General features: G+C 38.3%; 1 protein-coding gene across 30 annotated transcripts in view; it reads right to left on the bottom strand.

Annotated features, from left to right (window-relative positions):
- Positions 1 to 3,042: 3,042 nt before the first annotated feature.
- The window catches only part of PICALM (phosphatidylinositol binding clathrin assembly protein), a 103,674-nt gene continuing 87,417 nt past the window's right edge, over positions 3,043 to 19,299 (bottom strand). For 20 of the 30 annotated variants that reach the window (XM_036259959.1, XM_036259963.1, XM_036259966.1 and 17 more), the window contains one exon: positions 19,025 to 19,132. In XM_036259959.1, coding sequence (XP_036115852.1) covers positions 19,040 to 19,132 — 93 coding nt within the window. In that variant the 3' untranslated portion in view covers positions 19,025 to 19,039. Of the gene's footprint in view, positions 4,904 to 6,165; positions 6,269 to 19,013; positions 19,133 to 19,299 lie in introns of those variants that run through there. The other 10 variants (XM_036259972.1, XM_036259975.1, XM_036259989.1 and 7 more) reach the window with 7 other exon arrangements.

Below are 19,299 nucleotides of genomic sequence, written 5' to 3'. Positions count from 1 at the left end.
GTAACTTGGCTTTTCTTCATCTTTATAATTCCCTACACGTATACTCTTGGGCCCATTTAGAATTCATGCTGGCGGGAATTCTGCCCCTTGTCCAAATAGATATATGGTGCTAGTAAAACTATTAAGTAGCCCATCTTCTTTTTAATACTTCTGGCACCGGATGCGTGGGTTTCCCACATCAGCCAACCGTGGAACACCGGGCGGGAGTCCCTCAGTTCTCACTGGAGCTAGTACAGTCCTAGATGGCTACCCCTCTCCTGCTTTGGATGCCAATCCCACGTCCAGGTTGTCACCTGCGCTGGACTGACCAGCTGTAAATGAGGGTTCCTGTGACTCCCCTTCTTGGGTTAAATCATTTGCTAGAATGGCTGAGTTCAGGGACACACAACACTTACCAGTTTATTACATAGTAAGGGATATGATCAAGGTACAGATGAAGAGCCCCATGAAGAGACACAGGGTGAAGTCTGCAGTCCCGAGTGTAAGTTGGGGGGTAACACCCTGCTGGCATATGGCTGTCTTTGCCATCCCCGAAGCTCTCCAAACCCCTTTACTATTGGTACTTTGAGGACAGCTTCACTGCGTACACATGGTCAATCACTGTCTCCAGTCCTTTCCTTCCTGGAGGATGGGACAGGGACTAAAGTTCTAGGTTTTAGTCATGGCTGGGTCTTCGTGGTGACCAGCCCCCATCCTAAAGCTATCTAGGAGCCCGACAAGTCACCTCACTGTCACCCAGGGAACTCCCAGGGACTCGGGAGCACTGTATGAGACACGGGTCAAAGACCAAGTACTAGAACAAAAGATGCTCCTGGTGCTCTGAGCCCTCAGGAAATAAATCTTAGCTCTGTGCCAGGAACCTACTTGATGACAAAAACGATCATAGTTTTGTGCCTGTTAAGAGGGCCACTACTCTAGCCGGCAGAGCCAAGGTGGTGTGTGCCACACCTCCATGCAGAGTCCTTGAAAGGCCAAGGAAATCAACAGGAAGTTCTGCACGAGTGCAGACGCCTGGAGTCCAGGTGCACGAGGGCAGTGGGGCTGCTTGTTTCTCCTGACATTTCCTTCCCTACAGCCCAGTCAAGGGCCAGACAACGCAGTGCTTGTTCATTGGTAGTACAGGGCCGCCGCCTGCCCAGGCTCAAGGGAGAGAGGAGGGGTGTCTCACTGTACACGGCTCAGACAGGGCGGGGTTAGCTCCGTAGGTGATTCTCACATAGCAATTATTATTTCAAAACCAATTTTGAAATCAAGGTTTGTAACAGATAAAGCTATTTGAATGAGAACTTATTAGGAATCAAAGTTTCCATACAATTTTTTCCTTGCTTTTCTTTCCTTCTTGCTCTCTTCCTTAAGATAAGGAAGTCACATCTGCCCCAAAAGAAATACCATAGAAAGAGCTTTACACAACTTTTGACAATATGGGTACAGTTTCACACAGCATAAAAACTACACCTGCGGCCCTGGCCGTTTTGCTCAGCGGTTAGTGTCGGCCCATGGACCAGAGTCCAGGTTTGGTTCCCGCTAAGGGCACATACCTTGGTTGCAGTTTGTCCCTAGCCCCGGTTGGGGTTGTGTGGGTGACAACCAGTTATGTTTCTCTCTCTCTTCTTCCTGCTCTGTCTGAAGATAAATGCACAAAAATGCCCTTGGGTGAAGACAAAAAAACAAAAAACTACACCTGTGTGCTACATAATAACAAATAAAATACTTACTAAGTGCTTATATCAGAATTAGACTAGAAATACCAGTTAGCCACTTAGAAAACATCTGGCGACACACCAATAGAAAACAATGGTAAGAAATCTGCTTGAGGTTTTCTGAGACCACATGGAAGATGATATGCAGCCTTCCCATTCAGAGCCTACTCAGAACTCCAAAAGGGCTAGTCACACAGACCATGGAAGGAGCAAGTGTGGCAGAGGCCACGGATGGAGGTGGTGGCACCATCTTTTCTTAAAGGTAAGCCCATCTGTCTGGCTGTGTGCTGTGGCCTCTTCATATACTGTAATAAACAATTAGTTTTGAAAATGATTTAGGACGAGTGTTGCTGCCCTCTACCAATGATCTTCTCTCCCTGTAGCCACTACCAACTTTGTTAGTTGGCTAGTAAGATGGTGTGGACGTGTACAGGTTTGCAACCTGATTTAATTATGCATTCAGTAGCTGATTTACCTCACCTGTTGTATTTTGATTAAAGTTAATATTTCCTTGTCAGTGATGTCTGGACATCAGAAAGGAGGCAGAGCCTTGCCTGGTGTGACTCAGCAGTTAGAGTGTCAGCCTGTGCCACCAGAGTCTCAGGTTCGATTCCCGGTCAAGGACATGCACCTGGTTGCAGGTTCATGTGTGCGAAGCAACCAATCGATGCGGGGAGAAATCCACAGGAGAAAATCACCTGATAATAAAGAGTTCTCATCAGTCTAGAACCCAGAGGGGAAAATTCCCTTTTCAGTTTATACATCTGGATTAACAACAACAGGTCACAGGGAAAACAATGAACCAGGAAACCAAAGACTTGACTCCTTTGCCTGTTAGCTTACCGATCTGAACAAGTTTCTTTTCTAGTTTCTGATTTTAATCTACGTGGGTAAAATATGGACAATGCCTACCTATCCAATAAGCCCAAAAGTGGTTTGAACAGGCAGCTCTGCGAAGCGGGCTGTGCCTTTCTCCACCCCCTCTTTTGCTCTGCTTCTGCGCACTCTCCCCGTCCCCGTCCCTCCATCCTTTCCGCACCCCCCCCCTTACTCTTCCTCTCCCCTGCTCCAAGGGTCCTTGTTGTCCTGAACCCATTTCTTCTACAGCTCACTTCTATCTCTAAACAAACAAACAAAAGTTGTTTGGACAAAAAATAAGATGGAAATGTCTATGAAGCATCTTCACAAACTGAATGAAACAAACTAAAAAATATAAGGGAATATAAAAGGAACAAGCCACAGACCTCAAATATAGCATCCACTCAAATACAGAGACAAAGCAAAACCTTTGATAATATTAATTAAGGAAGTTAACTTACAAAAGTACAATTTCCCAATTAATATGAATATGATTTAATAATTGTGAAAATTAAAAACTGGTCAATTTAACAAAGTATATTGACTAGAGGCTATTTTTTCCAACCATGGCAAGTATTATGCAAACATTTATCAATGCACAAAGCTTTTAATCCTCTATTATGTACTCTGAATCCTACTTACTATTCAATGACATGATACAACCAGAGGTTTCTTTGGCAGACATAATCACATGCATCAACATGTCAAACTCAAAGCATTCTCTCTCTTAAACTTACCTGACCAAAAGCATCTGATCAAAAGACAAAAATGAACATTTTCAATACGTAGTTCAGTTTATCAGTAAGAACCCAGAAGGTAACCAAAGGTACAAAGATAAGTCTTTTTGGAAATTAAGTTAAAACAGAAATAAACTTTACATTCTATTAAATCAGCAAATATAATCACCTGCATATACCTTTATCAGCAAAAAAATGATACTGATGATTTTTTTAAAAAAAGGAAATGCATCTGAGACCAGAGTAACAACAACAGTTTTGTGGAAGCTGCATTTTATTTGAAAATCCACCCATTTTTGCTAACATACATTTTAATATTGTAAACAAAAATAGAATCTGCAGAGACAATGCAACAAGTATGCTTAAACTCATGTACAGAATTGCTTTCCTACAACAAACTTTCCTTCTTAAGGCCCCTCTCAACCCAAATGTTAAGATGTATTTACACAAAGCACCGATCAACAGTGCAGTTTATTTCTTCGTTAACTAAACTCTTGGCTAGACATTAACTTTAAAGATATTATTTCCTCTTATTTAAAAGGTACATGATCATAACATGGCATGAGCCAAATAAAAGGTTCAAGGATTGTGTCCCCTCCCCTCCCCCCATAACACCTCCTAGAGTTTTACTGAAAAGAAGGAAAGTCTTGAGGTGAAAGCAATTCCTCACATTCATTTTGGAAAGGCCCTAATGTCAAATGGAAAATAATGACATGCCAAGCACAAAGCAGTAAAGTTCCTTCCCAATGCACTAATGCTGAATTTAAAATGTAGTGCTTTTCCTAGTCAGTGAACTGTTCCCTTGCAAAATCCTAGGCACAGAATTGACTATAAGAATTAATGCATTTATAATGCTTTCTTAAATCCCATAGAGACTGAAAATTCTTAAGTGATTCAGACCTATGAACTTGCCTTAAAATATTTAGTGCTCTGTATGTCAGCTGAAAAGCATTCTGAATCAGATTCATTCTTGCGGATAAAAATCAAACATACTGTGTACATCCATACTCATTTTCATAAGGAAGTTTGATACAATATTAATGTTACGTAAATTGATAATCATAAATAAATACAAATACTTAAGGAATGTCTACTGCAAACTGAATATATAATTTTTTTTAAAAAGAAAAGTTAACTTTAGTTACTGTTTCTGTCAGGACTGGAGAAAAGAAAGATACTGCAGAATTAAGAGTTATTATGATTTTGATCCCCCAAAGAGTCCTGTTGCATTACAGTAAAGGACACAGCTCTTCTGTCCAGGCAGCTTTTCCAGATACAAATTTCACACTTTCCAAATAAGGGCTTTTCTTGGTAAGTTACTAATTATGGGTATTAATAGAAGTTGAAAGAATTGAAGGGTTAGTCACCAAAAAGACAGATCTTAGTCTGAAATCATGGCAATTCTTGGCTTTATAAACTGTATTAATACGTTCTCCTACAGACTAGTCCCGCTTGCTGCGCGGCCTCCACTGCTCCTGACGCATCCGAATGGAAGAAGAGAGTTTAGAGACAGCAGTTTGGATTTTGCTGGAAGTAAGTATTTGCTGCTTGAGCACTTGTCTTTTTGAAATAATTCCATTCTCTTCCATCTAGTTACATAAACTGTATCTGAAAAAAAGAAAAGAGTGTAAGTTAATTCACTGCATTGTAGGATGTCTTCTCACAAATACAAATGCTTTGTGGCTTTTACCATTCAGCTGGCTCAGAGGTGCTCATAGCATGTTTATCGCAAACCTTGATTATAAAACAAAGTCAGTATTATCAGTTTATCATGTGCCAGAACTCAATATTTGAAACATAATTACAAAAACCTTTCTAATTACTAAAAATCGAGAGGTAGAAGAAGACAAATGAACAATTTTTTCATGATAAGTTCAGAAAAAAATCTCTCCATGAATACAAATATTCCATTTAAAATCTTTTAGGAAAGCAAAATTTGAAACATTATTTCCAAATGATATAAATGAGAGATAATTAAGGGGATAGTAATTATGCCTACTACATCATTTCTTTTTAATATAAATAAATATCTGAAAGATCTATTAGGAAATACTTTTCAATTAGGTGTCACTGTTCACTCAGATACTTCACTCATGATATCCATTAAACTGCTTATCCAAAGACAGTACTGAAGTAGAAGTGTTAATAAACTATAATCAAATCAGAAGAGTACAAACTTGAGATCCAGAAAGTATATCTACACTGGGGGCTACAGCACCAAGAAGAACAAATTACACTGTCTTCCAGCAAAGACAGGCAGTGTGGATCAAATGCAGAATCCTTCTTTCAAAAAGGTCCCAAGGATTCACTTACCCTTAACTTAAAATAAATGCATAAATAAATAAATAAGCTGTTGGGGGGGGGGGGTAATTAATATTTTTAGATGAAAAGACACACATAAAAATATTACTCTTTAAAGAAACTGTGAAAATAAATTTTTCACACTAACACTGGCCATTAGGAGCCAAAGATTCTCCTAATCAAGCTCTAAGCCGATGTGTAAAATTGTGTTTTTCTTTGTAATTCCTTTAAACTGTCTTAGAACTGTCTAACACACCCAGATTTTAAGGGTGGTATTTGATCTCATCCATCTGCTGTGAGCAGTGGATGCTTACATGTGAATATGAGAGATAGTCTTTTGTTGTCACACCTTCTAATTATATTAAAGATATTTTCCAAAAGTTATTTGTTCTTTATTTCCTATCTCAATCTATTTTTACTCTTCACCTAAAGAACAGAGGAGGAGGAGGAGAAAGACAGGGAACCCAGAGTCCTTTAAAGAAACTAAAGAGAAGAGTGAATGGTACTTAATGTTTGATTTTTTTTTTTCAAGTATTTAAATCCCCATCTCCCCCAACAAGCAGCAATACCTAAAGTGATTTATAAGAAATCCTCCAAAGAGAGCTCTGCAAAAGGGTCCTTTCCTGAAGCTCTGTGAGGACTGTGACTGGAGGGGCTGGATGCTGCCGACAGCTGGGGGAAAAGAGACAGAGAGAGGGAAAGAAAAAAAGAGCTCAGAATGACAGAACATGAAAGCAGAAATGTAATGAAAGAAGAAGTGGTTTTTGTTTTGTCATCTTTAATAAATATAAAGGCAGCTTTTGTAGAAAATGAAATAATTAAAACAAAAATTTCAGTCACATGTCAAGTTAAAGGGTATCCAATGGCATGTGTCTTTCAGAAAACAAATTCTTATTTCTGAAATTCCAAAGGAATAAAGTCTTTTACCCCAAAAGGTCGCTATAAGCTGATCCATGGTTAAGACTTTTATTCCGTGTGTGTGGGGACGGAGAAGAAGTGCGTAATTGTGTTGTTGTTTTTTAATAACTGAGGGAAGATAGCTTCCTATGTCCAGGCTGTCTGTCAAAAGCTATGCAAACTCTGACCTCAGTCCAGAACCCATACATCTAGCTGCAATATTCTTTCCTTCCTTCTTCACAGGACATAGAAAGTCCTGTCCTAGGTGCTCACAGTCTTTGCACACAAAGCTGGCTCCTGCCTGTCACCTAGTGTATACTCTGGGAGGGAAAAAATGACCTCAGCAGTCACCTAATCTAACTGCCCAGAATATAGGAAATTAAATTTAAGATTTTTTATTCTGCTTCCTGCTTATGTTTACCTGATTCTTGGAATTTTCTCCTATTGCTTTAATTTGAATATATGGTAAGGCAAGTAGAATGTTTGCTGAACAATAATATTATCTTAATATTAAAGTTATTCCCGCAAAGAAAGTTCCTGAAGAACCAAGATGTTCATTTTCATCTATATATATCGCCTTCACTGAGCCTATTTTTAGAGTATTCAACCCAAACATGAGCCATTTTAGTTCAGAACAAACTTTTAATTTTTTCTCTCCCCCTGCATGAGATTGCAGTCATATAAGCACAGCGCTATTATAAAATGAGCCGTCCTATTTATGGGTGTTCAATTGAGTATTAAATCAAAGTTGATTAAGTGAAAAGTTTCAATTCATACTTCAACATTCAAATCCTATAAAGGATTTCAAGTCCCTAAATCTTTGTTGATTTAATGTGATCTCATTTCTACTGTTTATTTATTTATTTTTTTAAAGAAAAACATTCTAGAGAATGAATACCCAATGAATTTCAGCAAATACTACATCACAAACATGCAGTTTTGCTGTTTTGGACACCCAGATCAATGTGTAGGTTTAAAAATCATCTTCACTTATATATCAGCAGTGGAGTCATTTTCCTAATCTATACCTTGTTCTCAGAAATAAATGTTCAAAGACTATGGGAAAGATGATGGAATTACAAAAGCAGCTACAGATGGGAGAACAGGGCAGCATGTCTGGGTTTGGGGATTCAAATATCATTCACACAGAGACAAATTAATGTACAACTTAATTGGAAAGATATCTCCTCCTCCCCCTTCAGACCAACCATGGATAACCACTCAGAGGCAGAATAATTTTGAGTAAAGTGATCATCAGTCACTGAGCTGAAGGGAATCTAAGATTAACTGGGTTTCTCTCCAAAAACAAAATTTTTCTTTCACTTGAAGTTAAAAACAACAAAAACCTGGCTTATTGCAGTTAGATAACATTAAAAAATCACAAGTCTCCTATGAGAGCCTCACACTAACATGTATTCTCAAACCATGTTTCATGAGAGCAGCAGTCTGAAGAGCGACAGTCCCAGAGGAGAATGTCCCTAAAGAATATGATCAAAGGGGAACATTTTTATTCATCCCAGTATATGAGCACACAGCTAGAAAGAATTCCTAGAGGCATACAAATAATGCTGAAGAGGATCAATTTTCCTTGGGGAAAAAAGTGCTAATTTCTAATTATACTTCTATGATTCTCTTAAATGTTAACCGGGGAATAACCGGGGAATTCCCTTTTTACTGTATGCAACATTTGACGTATTTATGCGTCCCGCTCGGTTAACAGGTTAAATTGGTAAAATATGTAGCTAAATTAAAAAATGAGAAAATAAGACTTAATATTCCTGCAGTAAAAGTTTCATATCATCAATACCTATCTCAAGCAGGTGAGACTATGGCCCAGGGGGTTAGGCCAACTGCAGAGTGTCAAGGAAAGGGCCACACAACAGCCCTTGACCATCTGGTACTACTGATTTCTGGCACTGTACCAAAGCACAGGCACACCAGGCACTGGTGAGAAAGCAGTCAGCTCAGAGAGTAAATAAGGAAAGGAAGGGAAATACTACAACAGCCCAATTAGTGCTCAAGGAAAGTGGAAAGAATAAAAGAGCATGAAGGGGCAACAGGATCCTGACAGATAAAAAGAAGCAGGATTTAAAGAGCCTGAGAACCCTGGCCGGTTTGGCTCAGCAGTTGGAGTGTCAGACCGCAGACCAGAGTCATAGGTTTGATTCTGGTCAAGGGCACGCACCTCCGTTGCGGTTCGGTTCGGCCCCAGGCTCTGGTTGGGGTCATGCAGGAGGCAATCAATCGATGTGTCTCTTTCACGTCGATGTTTCTCTGCACGCCACCCCCCTTCCCTCCCAATCCATCTAAAGATAAATAAAAAAATATCCTCAGGTGAGGATTAAAATAAATAAATAAAGAGCCTGAGAAATTTCCTAGAACTGGCTCTTTTATAAAACGGGGTTTAGAATATCTAGACCCAACATTCATTTACCCTTTAATGGTATCTTGAGAATGAAATGAAAATATACATCAAGAACCTAGCACATTGCCTGGAATATATGTCACTCAAATATTAGCTCAACATTCCAAACCACCTACAATCAAATACTCATCTGTTCTACTATAAGAAGCCCAGCTCAACTGTCATTGAGACCGTGTTGCTCTTGCTCCTGCATTGTGTTCTCAATGCTCTGTGTTTCCCTTTTAAGGGTTCTCATTTTACCGTCAACAGGTCACTGTGCTTTCACATGATAGTCACGTGTAGGCTCCTCAGATGTAGGAAACATTTTTTTATTTATCTCTTGTTCAGCAACAAGCAGTGACTTACACACAGTAAGCATTCTGTGTTAAAATAAAGTATTTTTTGGTAATAAAATAAGCTCTATATAAAAATAGTCTCCAAAGTGGTATATTAGAAGAAATTATTAAAACTCCTGTTCATTTTTACCCTTTTAAAATTTCTATTTTTACATGTTTTTAATGTATCTAATATTTTGTTGTAGGAATATATAAATATAATATAAACACACATATACCGAGGGTACATGTTTAAAGAACATTTTCATGATATTGTTGTGCAATCAAAACATTGAAAAATAGCCCTGGCCTGTTTTGCTCAGCGGCTGGAGTGTCAGCCCGCGGATCAGAGTCCCGGGTTCGGTTTCCACTACAGGCACGTACCTTGGTTGCAGTTTGTTCCCACCCCTGTTGGGTTCATGTGGGTGGCAACCAGTCAATGTGTCTCTCTCACATCGATGTTTCTTTCTCTCTCTCTTTCTTCCTCCCTCTTTCCCTCCCGCTCTATCTGAAGATAAATGCAAAAATGTCCTCGGGTGAGGATAAAAAAAAAAAAATGGCTCTACTTACTCCACAAAGACATTAGCTATAAAATCAAATCATGAAACAGTCCGTTGTTTTTTGGCAATGTTTAGAACATGGTCAGGCCACTAGTGGTACATTTGAGTTTTTTGCATAGGGATATAAATATACAGTGTGATGTTCCAATATCTTATATTACAGATAATGTTATTCCTCAGCTGTCTCTATGAAGTGTGGCTAAAAGAGAGGTTTTCTCTACTGTATAAGGTAGAGGGCCTGCCCTGTAGGTTGAGTATAGTGCCTGTTAACTGCTTCTTGGATTTGTGCTCAACATAACCCTACCTTGTGCTTCTGCCCATTAGTAACATCACAAAGTTATGCCAACATTGCTCCTGTCACTCTCAAAGCACTACCCATCTTGTCTTAGGGGGTCACTAGATAAGTCTGCTGGCCTGGCTGGTTGGAGCCCCATCCTATACACCAAAAAGGTTGCAGGTTCAATTCCCAGTGAGGGCACATACCTAAATTGGGCATTCGATCCCTGGTCAGGGACTACAGGAGGCAAGCAATCGATGTTTCTCTTTCTCTTGCTCCCTCTCTCTCTAAAATCAAAAAAATATATCGTTGGATGGGGATTAAAAAGAAAATGAGTGATGCGTCTGGCTCCTGTGAAATGTCCACCATCCACAGCCCACGTGGATGATTCAGGTTCTGGCGCAGACCATGCTCAGCAGGGCAGCCCTGTCCCTACCCTCACCGACCACCTTAGCCTATCTATGCATTTATCTGATGTTGTCAAATAACAGTGAGTCATAATTATGGTTTCAAAATGATGAACTATGAATTGTTTATAATCAAAACCATTTGTAATTCATGGAAAGATATGGAAACTATATTTTAATGAGAATAGGGACAACTCAGGGAATAGGGCCAATTTCTGAAAACAGGGCAATCTTATATAATTTTCTTCTAAAAACAAAACAAAAACAACTTCCTTATTACAAATAATCAATAATAATAATAATAAAAACCTCCATGTTCCTAAATCTATTACAAATATTTTCATTTGATCCTTACAGCAAACCTATAAAGTACACAAAATAAAATCACCATTTTATAAAGAAACTGAGGCTCATCAAAGTTACATATGCAACTTGCCCTGAAACACCAAATTAGCATGAAGTCAGTTGAGACTGTTGAATTGTGTCTCCCACCCAAAATGTATGTCAAAGTCCTAACCTCTAGGTAACTATGAATGTGACCCTATTTGGAAATATGGTCTTTGCAGATGTCATCAAATTAAGATGAGGTGATTAGGGTGGGCACTAATCCAATGACTGGTATCATAATTTATAAAAGAGGGAAATACCCACAAAGACAGAGACACAGGGAGAATGCTGTGAGACAGGATCGCAGAATAAGGCTTTACAGCTGTAAACCAAGGAACAACTGGCGCTACCAAAAGCTGGAAGAGGCAAGAAAGGATCCTCCTCTAAAGGACCCGGAAGGAGCATGGCCCTTGTTTTTGGACTTCTAACCTCAAAGAACTGTGAAAGAATAAATGTCGATTGTTTCGACCATCAAGTTTGTGGAACACTCTGTTATGGCAGACCTAGCGCACTAATAGCAGACCCAAATGTAGATCTGCTGACTCCAGGTTGGCGCTTTGTTTCCTCTTAAAAATCTGCACTCTCAATTAATTTCAACCCAATTAGAATTTATGGCTATATTTAATATATAGGAAAAAGTTCAAGTGAGAGTAGAGAAACTTTTAAAAAGAGACTTCTCCAGTAAATATTACACAGTCAGTATACTCCTGTGCTTTCTATACACAGAGTGCTCTACATGGTCACTGATGTTCATCATGAAGATTCTGTAGAACTTAACAGTCACCCAAGATTTTACAAATACGTTCTGGTTTTAAGGCAAGAAATTAGATTTTAAAGATGCCATTAAAAAGTGATAAATAACGAAAGCCACAAAATTCTACAGCTTTTAAGGGTTAGTAGTATGGTATGTGAATTATAATTTAATAAAGTTGATTTAAAAGTAAAAGGAATTAAAACAATGACCCAATAAAATTGTCAAAAATTTGAAAGATGGGCAATACTAAGAGTATGCAAAGATATGATGTACAGTGTCAGAATAAACTGCTTGTGGGAATCTACATTATTACAACCACTTTGAGAAGAAATCTGTAGATACCTAATACACTTGAAAAGAAAATTAAATTTTTGTATTTTAGAAAAATATGTCCCCAGCAAAAAAAGCCATTAAAATGGTTTTATTCTACAGGTTGTCTATTAACAATAGTGATCACCAAACAGGATTCTTCAAATTTTAGTTTTGACTACTTTGGTATACGCTGGGGACTCCAGAACCATTCTCAGCTATGATACTAAATCCCAATTCCTAAAGTAAATTTCTTCATCATATTTTCTACTAGGCAAGGATGAATGAGCACAGAACACTGCTGAGTGAGCAAAAGACCTTCACAGAAACACAGCTGGGCAGGTCAGCTGACAGAAGAGGCACTGCCAACAACCACAATTAACACACCAAAAAAGCAGGGGAAACCCCCTCAAAACTAGCCTAAAAGCAAAGATAGCCATTAGTTCTTATACACAAAAAAGTCATTAAAAAGGCCATTTTTTGTAAGACTCAAATTATTCCAATATCTAAAGCCAAACAGTAACCCCATTTAGGAGGGTAAAAAAGCGCTCACAACAAGCCATTGTTTACTTTCAGACACTTAACTGATGTCAGACTTACTTAAAATTGACTATTACAAACAAAAACACAGACACCATTCTACATTTTTAGCCTTATCCTCCATAAACAAAATTGGCAATCCTCCACAAAAAACACTTAATATCAATCAAGAAACATATAAAACTATTATTTAAAAAATTAAATGTCCATATTTCACGGATCTAGAACAAATGCTCCAAAGTTATATGGACACTTAAAAAAAAAAAAAAGACCCCAAATAGCCGCAGCAATCTTGAAAAAGAAGAACAAATTTGGAGGGGTCATAATACCGGATATCAGGTTATACTACAAAGCCACTGTAATCAAAACAGCCTGGTACTAGCACAAGAACAGGCATATAGATCAATAAAACAGAACAGAGAACCTAGAAATCGACCCAAGACTTTATGCTCAAATAATATTTGCCAAAGGAGGCAAGAGCATACAAGGAAGTAAAGATATTGTCTCTTTATTTATTTTTTTATTCTCACCCGAGGACATTTTTCCATTTTTTGTTCAGCTAGAGAGGGAGGGAGAGAGAGGAAGAGAGAGAGAGAGAAACATCGATGTGAAGGGACACATCGAGTAGCTGCCACCCGCATGACCAACCAGGGCCGGGGACAAATTGCAACCGAGGTACGTGCCCTTAGCGGGAACCGAACCCGGGTCTCTCTGTAGCGCAGGCCGACGCTCCAACCACTGAGCCAAACCGGCCAGGGCGATATTGTCTCTTTAATAAATGGTGTTGGGAAAATTGGACAACTACATGCAAAACTGAAACTAGACCAACTTACACCATACACAAGAATAAGTCTTTTGACTTAAATGTAAGTCGTGAAACCATAAAAATCCTAGAAAATGTAGGCAGAAAAAGCTCAGACATCACACATAGCAGAATTTTCACTGATACATCACCTAAGGCAACAGAAACAAAGAAAAAAATAAGCAAATGTGACTTCATCAAAATAAAAAGCTTCTCTGCACAGCAAAAGAAACTAGCATCAAAACAAAAAGGGAACCAATCCACTGTATGGGAGAACATACTTTCCAATGATACATCAGATAAGGGGTTAATTTCCCAAATACATAAAGTACTCATACAATTCAAAACAAAAGGAAGACAATCCAATTAAAAAATGGGCAGAGGACCTTGAATAGACACTTCTCCAAAGAGGACATACAAATGGCCAAGAAACATATGAAAAGATCTTCAACATCACTAATCATCAGAGATGCAAATTAAAACAACTGTGAAGTATCACCTCACATCTGCCTGAATGGCTTCCATCAACAAATCATCAAATAAGTGCTGTCGAGGGTGTGGAGAAAAGGGGACTCGAGCACACTGGTGGTGGGAATGCAGACTGGTGCAGCCACTATGGAAAACACTATGGTATTACCTCAAAAAATTAAAAATGGAACTGCCATTTGACCCAGTGATCCCACTTCTAGGAATATATCCTAAGAAGCCTGGAACACCAATAAGAAAGAAGATATGCACCCCTATATTCACAGCAACATTATTTACAATAGCTAATATCTGGAAACAGCCCAAGTGTCCATCAGTTGATGAGTGGATTTAAAAAAAAAAAAAAAAGAAAGATCTCTTACCCCTTGAGATGGCATTGGGAGACCTGAAGAGTATTAGGTTAAGTTAAATAAACCAGTCAGAGAATGACAAGTATCATATAATCTCACTTATTTGTGAACAAAATGAAATGAGAAACAAAGAGATCCAGAGACAAGAAAATAGGGAATAGCTTAACAGACTTCAGAGGGAAGGAGAGAGGAGAAAAGATAAACCAGAGAACTTACATGCATATATGCATAACCGATGGACACAGATAATAGTGTGGTGAAGGCGGGGAGGATGAGGTCATTGGAAGAAAATGGGGATTGGGGGAGACACATCTGTAATACTTCCAATAATAAATTTAAATAAATAAAATAAAATGCCCAAATGTAACACTCTAGTTTTCATAATGCTTTTGGGAAAATAGACTGATGAGAAATCACTGTTTCTCATAAAAGTAAGTGATAAGAACATAAGAAGCACAACAACCCTCCTCTGAATGATCTTCAATATCTATACTGCCTTATAAACATTCCTTTAAAAACAATGTTACTTCACATCACGGTGGCTTTCAAAAGAAAATTGAAACTAAGTTAACTGTCTTTATGCTTAGTAACATAATAGTTGCATATTGCAATACAGAGTTTACAAAATATTGGTCAGCAATAGACATTTCAATTTATATATCAGTACCAGTAGTATTTATACAAAGCACCAGGAAGAGAAGGTGTAAGAGTCCCCATTCTCTCCGAGTTAATAAACAGACCCACCAGTAACCTGCAACAACCAATCGAAAAGCAAGCACAACTGTAAGGAAGCACAGAAGGGGTGGGAGGTTAGGGGTGAAAGAAAAGCTTTAACCAGAGGGATCTAGTATTTTTCATGTAGTCAACATCTAGAAAGATTCACTAATGTACAACATACATTTTTTAAAAAACAATCTTGGGGCCCTGGCCGGTTTGGCTCAGCGGTTAGAGCGTCGGCCTGCGGTCCTGAGAGACTCGGGTTCGGTTCCTGCTAAGGGCGCGTACCTCGGTTGCAGTTTGTCCCCGGCCCTGGTCGGTTGTGTGGGTGGCAGCCACTCGATGTGTTCCTTTCACATCGATGTTTCTCTCTCTCTCTCGGTTCCTCTCTCTCCCTCCCACTCTACCTGAACAAAAAAATGGAAAAATGTCCTCGGGTGAGGATAAAAAAAAAAAAAACAATCTTAGGTATGAAATACAAGAACTTAATACCCATCTAAGCAACTAGCAGTTACATAAAAATATATAAAAGTATAAAGAATACACCTGGCCGGTTTTGCTCAGTGGTTAGAGCATCGGCCTGTGGTCCCGAGACCCGGGTTCAGTTCCCACTAAGGGCACGTACCTCAGTTGCAGTTTGTCCCTGGCCCTGGTTGGTCGTACGGGTGGCAGCCACTTGATGTGTCCCTTTCACGTTGATGTCTGTCTGTCTGTCTGTCTGTCTGTCTCTCTCTCAATCTGTCCCCCTCTCTCCCTCCTACTCTACCTGAACAAAGAATGGAAAAATGTCCTCGGGTGAGGATAAAATAAAAAAGTATAAAGAATACGCCAGCATGAAAAATGGGGACAGAAAAGGGTTGAGTGTATAGAAAGGCAAAATTTCAATACTAAAGTGTTGTCTATTAAAGTTATAATGAAGACAATTTCCTAAAAGAACAGAACAAACTTTCTCACTAGCACGCACTTAATGCAGCACTTAGAGTAACTTAGATAATGTAGAACACACAACACACTGTTTGGAATGCCTCGCTAAATAAATAGCAAGAAGATAAACATATCTGGGAGGGCTGAGATACTCTCAAAAATATTAAATTAATTTTAAGAGTAAGCAAGAAAACAGGAGCTATAAGTTATGCTCTAGGTGAGTAATGGCTTCCAAAACACATCAAGGAGCAGGGAAAGATTTTTGGCAATAGCTATATAAGTGGGGCTTGATTAAAAAATTTTACTTGATGGGATTTCATTTAAACTACCATTTACTTTACAATGTACAACGAGATGTCCTGTGCCCTCAAAGAATTTTGAACCCATTTTCAAATTGAGAACAAAATAATGAGAACAATTAAAAGGTAATTAAGATAAATTATATTGGTTATAGCTAACATTGCATGGAAAAATTAATCCAAGAAACTGGCTAAGAATCATTAAAAACTGAAGTATGAGAAAATCTCACCTATTTTAATGATAGTTTAATTTTAAAATTATTAAAAATATTTAATCATGAAATCAAAGGTCTTCATTCCTTGGGAGATAGTCATCTAATATTTTAGCTTATAGTAACTATTAGCCAACAAATCAACGTAATTTTGAACACTGCTATATTTTAAATGGTTATTAAGTGAAAAGAGAGATCCATATGGAACAGAGTAAGTTACACAATGGAGAAGTTTGTTTTTCAATCAGATTCACTTGTTTGACAAATAATGTTCAAAACCTCTTATGAGTCAGATACCGTCCTAGGAACCAGGGACACACATCTAAACAAGCCACATAGAAGCCTGCCTCTGTAAGGTTTACAGTCTAGTACAGGAGACTTGCTAGACTGGATGGATGTATGTGCAAATGGACAGACAGATATCAGGTAGTAATAAAGTTCTTTAAAGAATAATAATGCGGAATAAGGAAAAGAACTTCAGATCAGGAAATCTGGAAAGAAATAAGAGGTGAATAAAGTATAAGTAGAGTAAATACATTTTTTTAAAAAATCCTCACCCAAGGACATTGCATTTACCTTCAGATAGAGCGGGAGGGAGAGAGGGGGGAAGAGAGAGAGAGAGAGAGAGAGAGAGAGAGAGAGAAACATCTACGTGAGAGAGACACATCGAGTGGTTGCCACCCACACGACCCCAACCCAAGCCAGGGACAAAATGCAAATGAGGCAAATGCCCTTAGCGGGAACCGAATCTGGGACTCTTCGGTCCACGGGCCAACGCTCTAACCGTTGAGCCAAACTGGCCAGGGTGAGTAAATCCATTTTTATGACAGATGAAGGACTCCTGGAAAAGAGAGAGAGCAGCAGAACACTGGGTACTTATTAAGAACTGTGAAGACATGGGAACTGAAGAACCTGAATATTCTGTTTACTCGTTATTACTCTGTTTTTAAGACATAGAGAAAGCTGGGGGGGGGGGGGTGTCTGATATGTTCAGTTAAATTCAGATTCACTTTCTTAGATTTTTTTAATATAGAGATAAGATACTACAAATACTGCCTATAGAAGGTCATTCAAGTACCTACATAATAGATTAAACTAGAAAGGCAAGAAACACAGGGAGACTTGTAAAATAAATATGGAATAGAGGTTCAAATCCAGGTGCTATAGAATGCAAGAAGGGTGATCTAATGATAGCAGAGAAACAATAAGTGGGACTACGTGATAAGATACATGGAGAACAAAGGGAGTAAAGGAATTCAATGTAACATCAAAAGATTTAAGATTCTGGCTTTCAAAAGATTCAAATGACTGTGTGAGGAGGCCAAAGCCTTTGGAGCCACTTCACTACCATCAGACTTTCTCCTAGTTACCAATTTGACATGTCATGTGAGCATTAAGTACTCACTTCTAAGTATTTAAGTACTCATTTGACTTCTCAACTAAAAACGTATTACCCTAATGTTCTTATTCTGTCCTATTCTGGCATAAAGTAATTAGGAAAAGGCATTTCTGTCATGTTTTCTTCTCACGTACATGAAAATTCTTGCATTTTTTTAGTGTTTCAGTGAAAGAGCTATGTGTATTTTAGAGGCAACAGGATATAAAACCTGGGTTAAGAGAAGATGCTAAGGTCAGCAATTTTTTAAAGTTATAGTTTTACTGAGATTTATTTTTAAACCATATTAAAAGGAGTAGCACAACTAATATAAAATGTTACAAGGTTGACAGTATTATCCAAAACTGTAGAGAATGTTCTTGACAACTACAGTAGTTACATCCTCAATGTGTAAATGTGGTTTATAATCTAGCAGGAAACCCACGGAATCTGCAGAGTGGTTCTGACCAAAGGAAGACAGTTCTGCTGCAGTGGCCGTATAAGCTCAGTAGTCCTATATGAGTAGAGAGATAGTATGGCACCAGAGAGCACAGGACCTGGACCACGGATTCCTGGGGCTAAGTTGCATTTCACTAATTATTTAGTTGAAGAACCTTTCCAAGTCTCAGCTTTCTATAGCTCTAAAACTGCAGTTCTCAACCTGTGGGTCGCGACCCCTTTGGGGGTCAAACGACCCTTTCATAGGGATTGCCTAAGACATAACACTAGCAAAACTATGAAGAAGCAACAAAAATAATTGTATGGTTGGGGGGGGGGGGTCACCACAACATGAGGAACTGTATTAAAGGGTCACAGCATTAGGAAGGTTGAGAACCACTGAACAAGATGGTGACACTAGACCCATCTACCTTAAAGATTATTTTGAGAATAAGGTAAGATAAGGTATGTGAGTGTGCTTAAACTGTCAGGCTGTATTTAAGCTTAAGGTAATAGCATATCCTGTTTTTGAGACAGGAGTTTGCAAGACAACACCAAGATTGGGTGCAGGGTTGAGCCACACACCAGTGAAAAAATGTCTGTAGTCAGCAATTCCTGGTAAATTTATAGCTCTGGACTATAGTTTTTTTTTTATTAAATACATTTAAGTTCTTATCACTTAAGTCTCTTACAACAAAGAAACATTAATTTTTAAATATAAATTATATATATATCTGAAGTTAAAAGAACAAAGAAAAAGTAAAGGACATGAGGAAGACATATAATTTCAAGAAAACATCTACACCAATACTTAGGAAAATCATTAACATCTTAAAAGATTATCAAAATCTAGTTTGTTTCATTAGCTAGTTAAGGTACTGCTTGTAAAAGAAGAGAAAAAGAACTGTAACCCATTTTATAAAAACAAATGCATAAAAATTAACTAACTTATAAAAGAGTAATGGCTGCATCAATTACCCCGACTGCCAGTTATCTTCATTGTAAATACGTAACTGATTAAGGAACAGGAAGAACAGGTCACTGTAACATAAAAAAGAGGCATCTGGGCAAATATAGGAATTACAAAGAACATGGATTTTACCTCCTAATAAGAACTAATTTCAAAATCTACACTCAGTTACTGGTATACTCCCCAAGATGCCAATTTATTAAAATGAGTTCAGTACTCAAAAAGGCTAAAATAATGAAAGGATAGCCTGTGCTTCACTA

The sequence above is a fragment of the Molossus molossus genome, unplaced genomic scaffold (genome assembly GCF_014108415.1).
Source record: "Molossus molossus isolate mMolMol1 unplaced genomic scaffold, mMolMol1.p scaffold_m16_p_13, whole genome shotgun sequence".
Classification (NCBI taxonomy): domain Eukaryota; kingdom Metazoa; phylum Chordata; class Mammalia; order Chiroptera; family Molossidae; genus Molossus; species Molossus molossus.
This window is presented reverse-complemented; position numbering and strand designations above follow the sequence as displayed.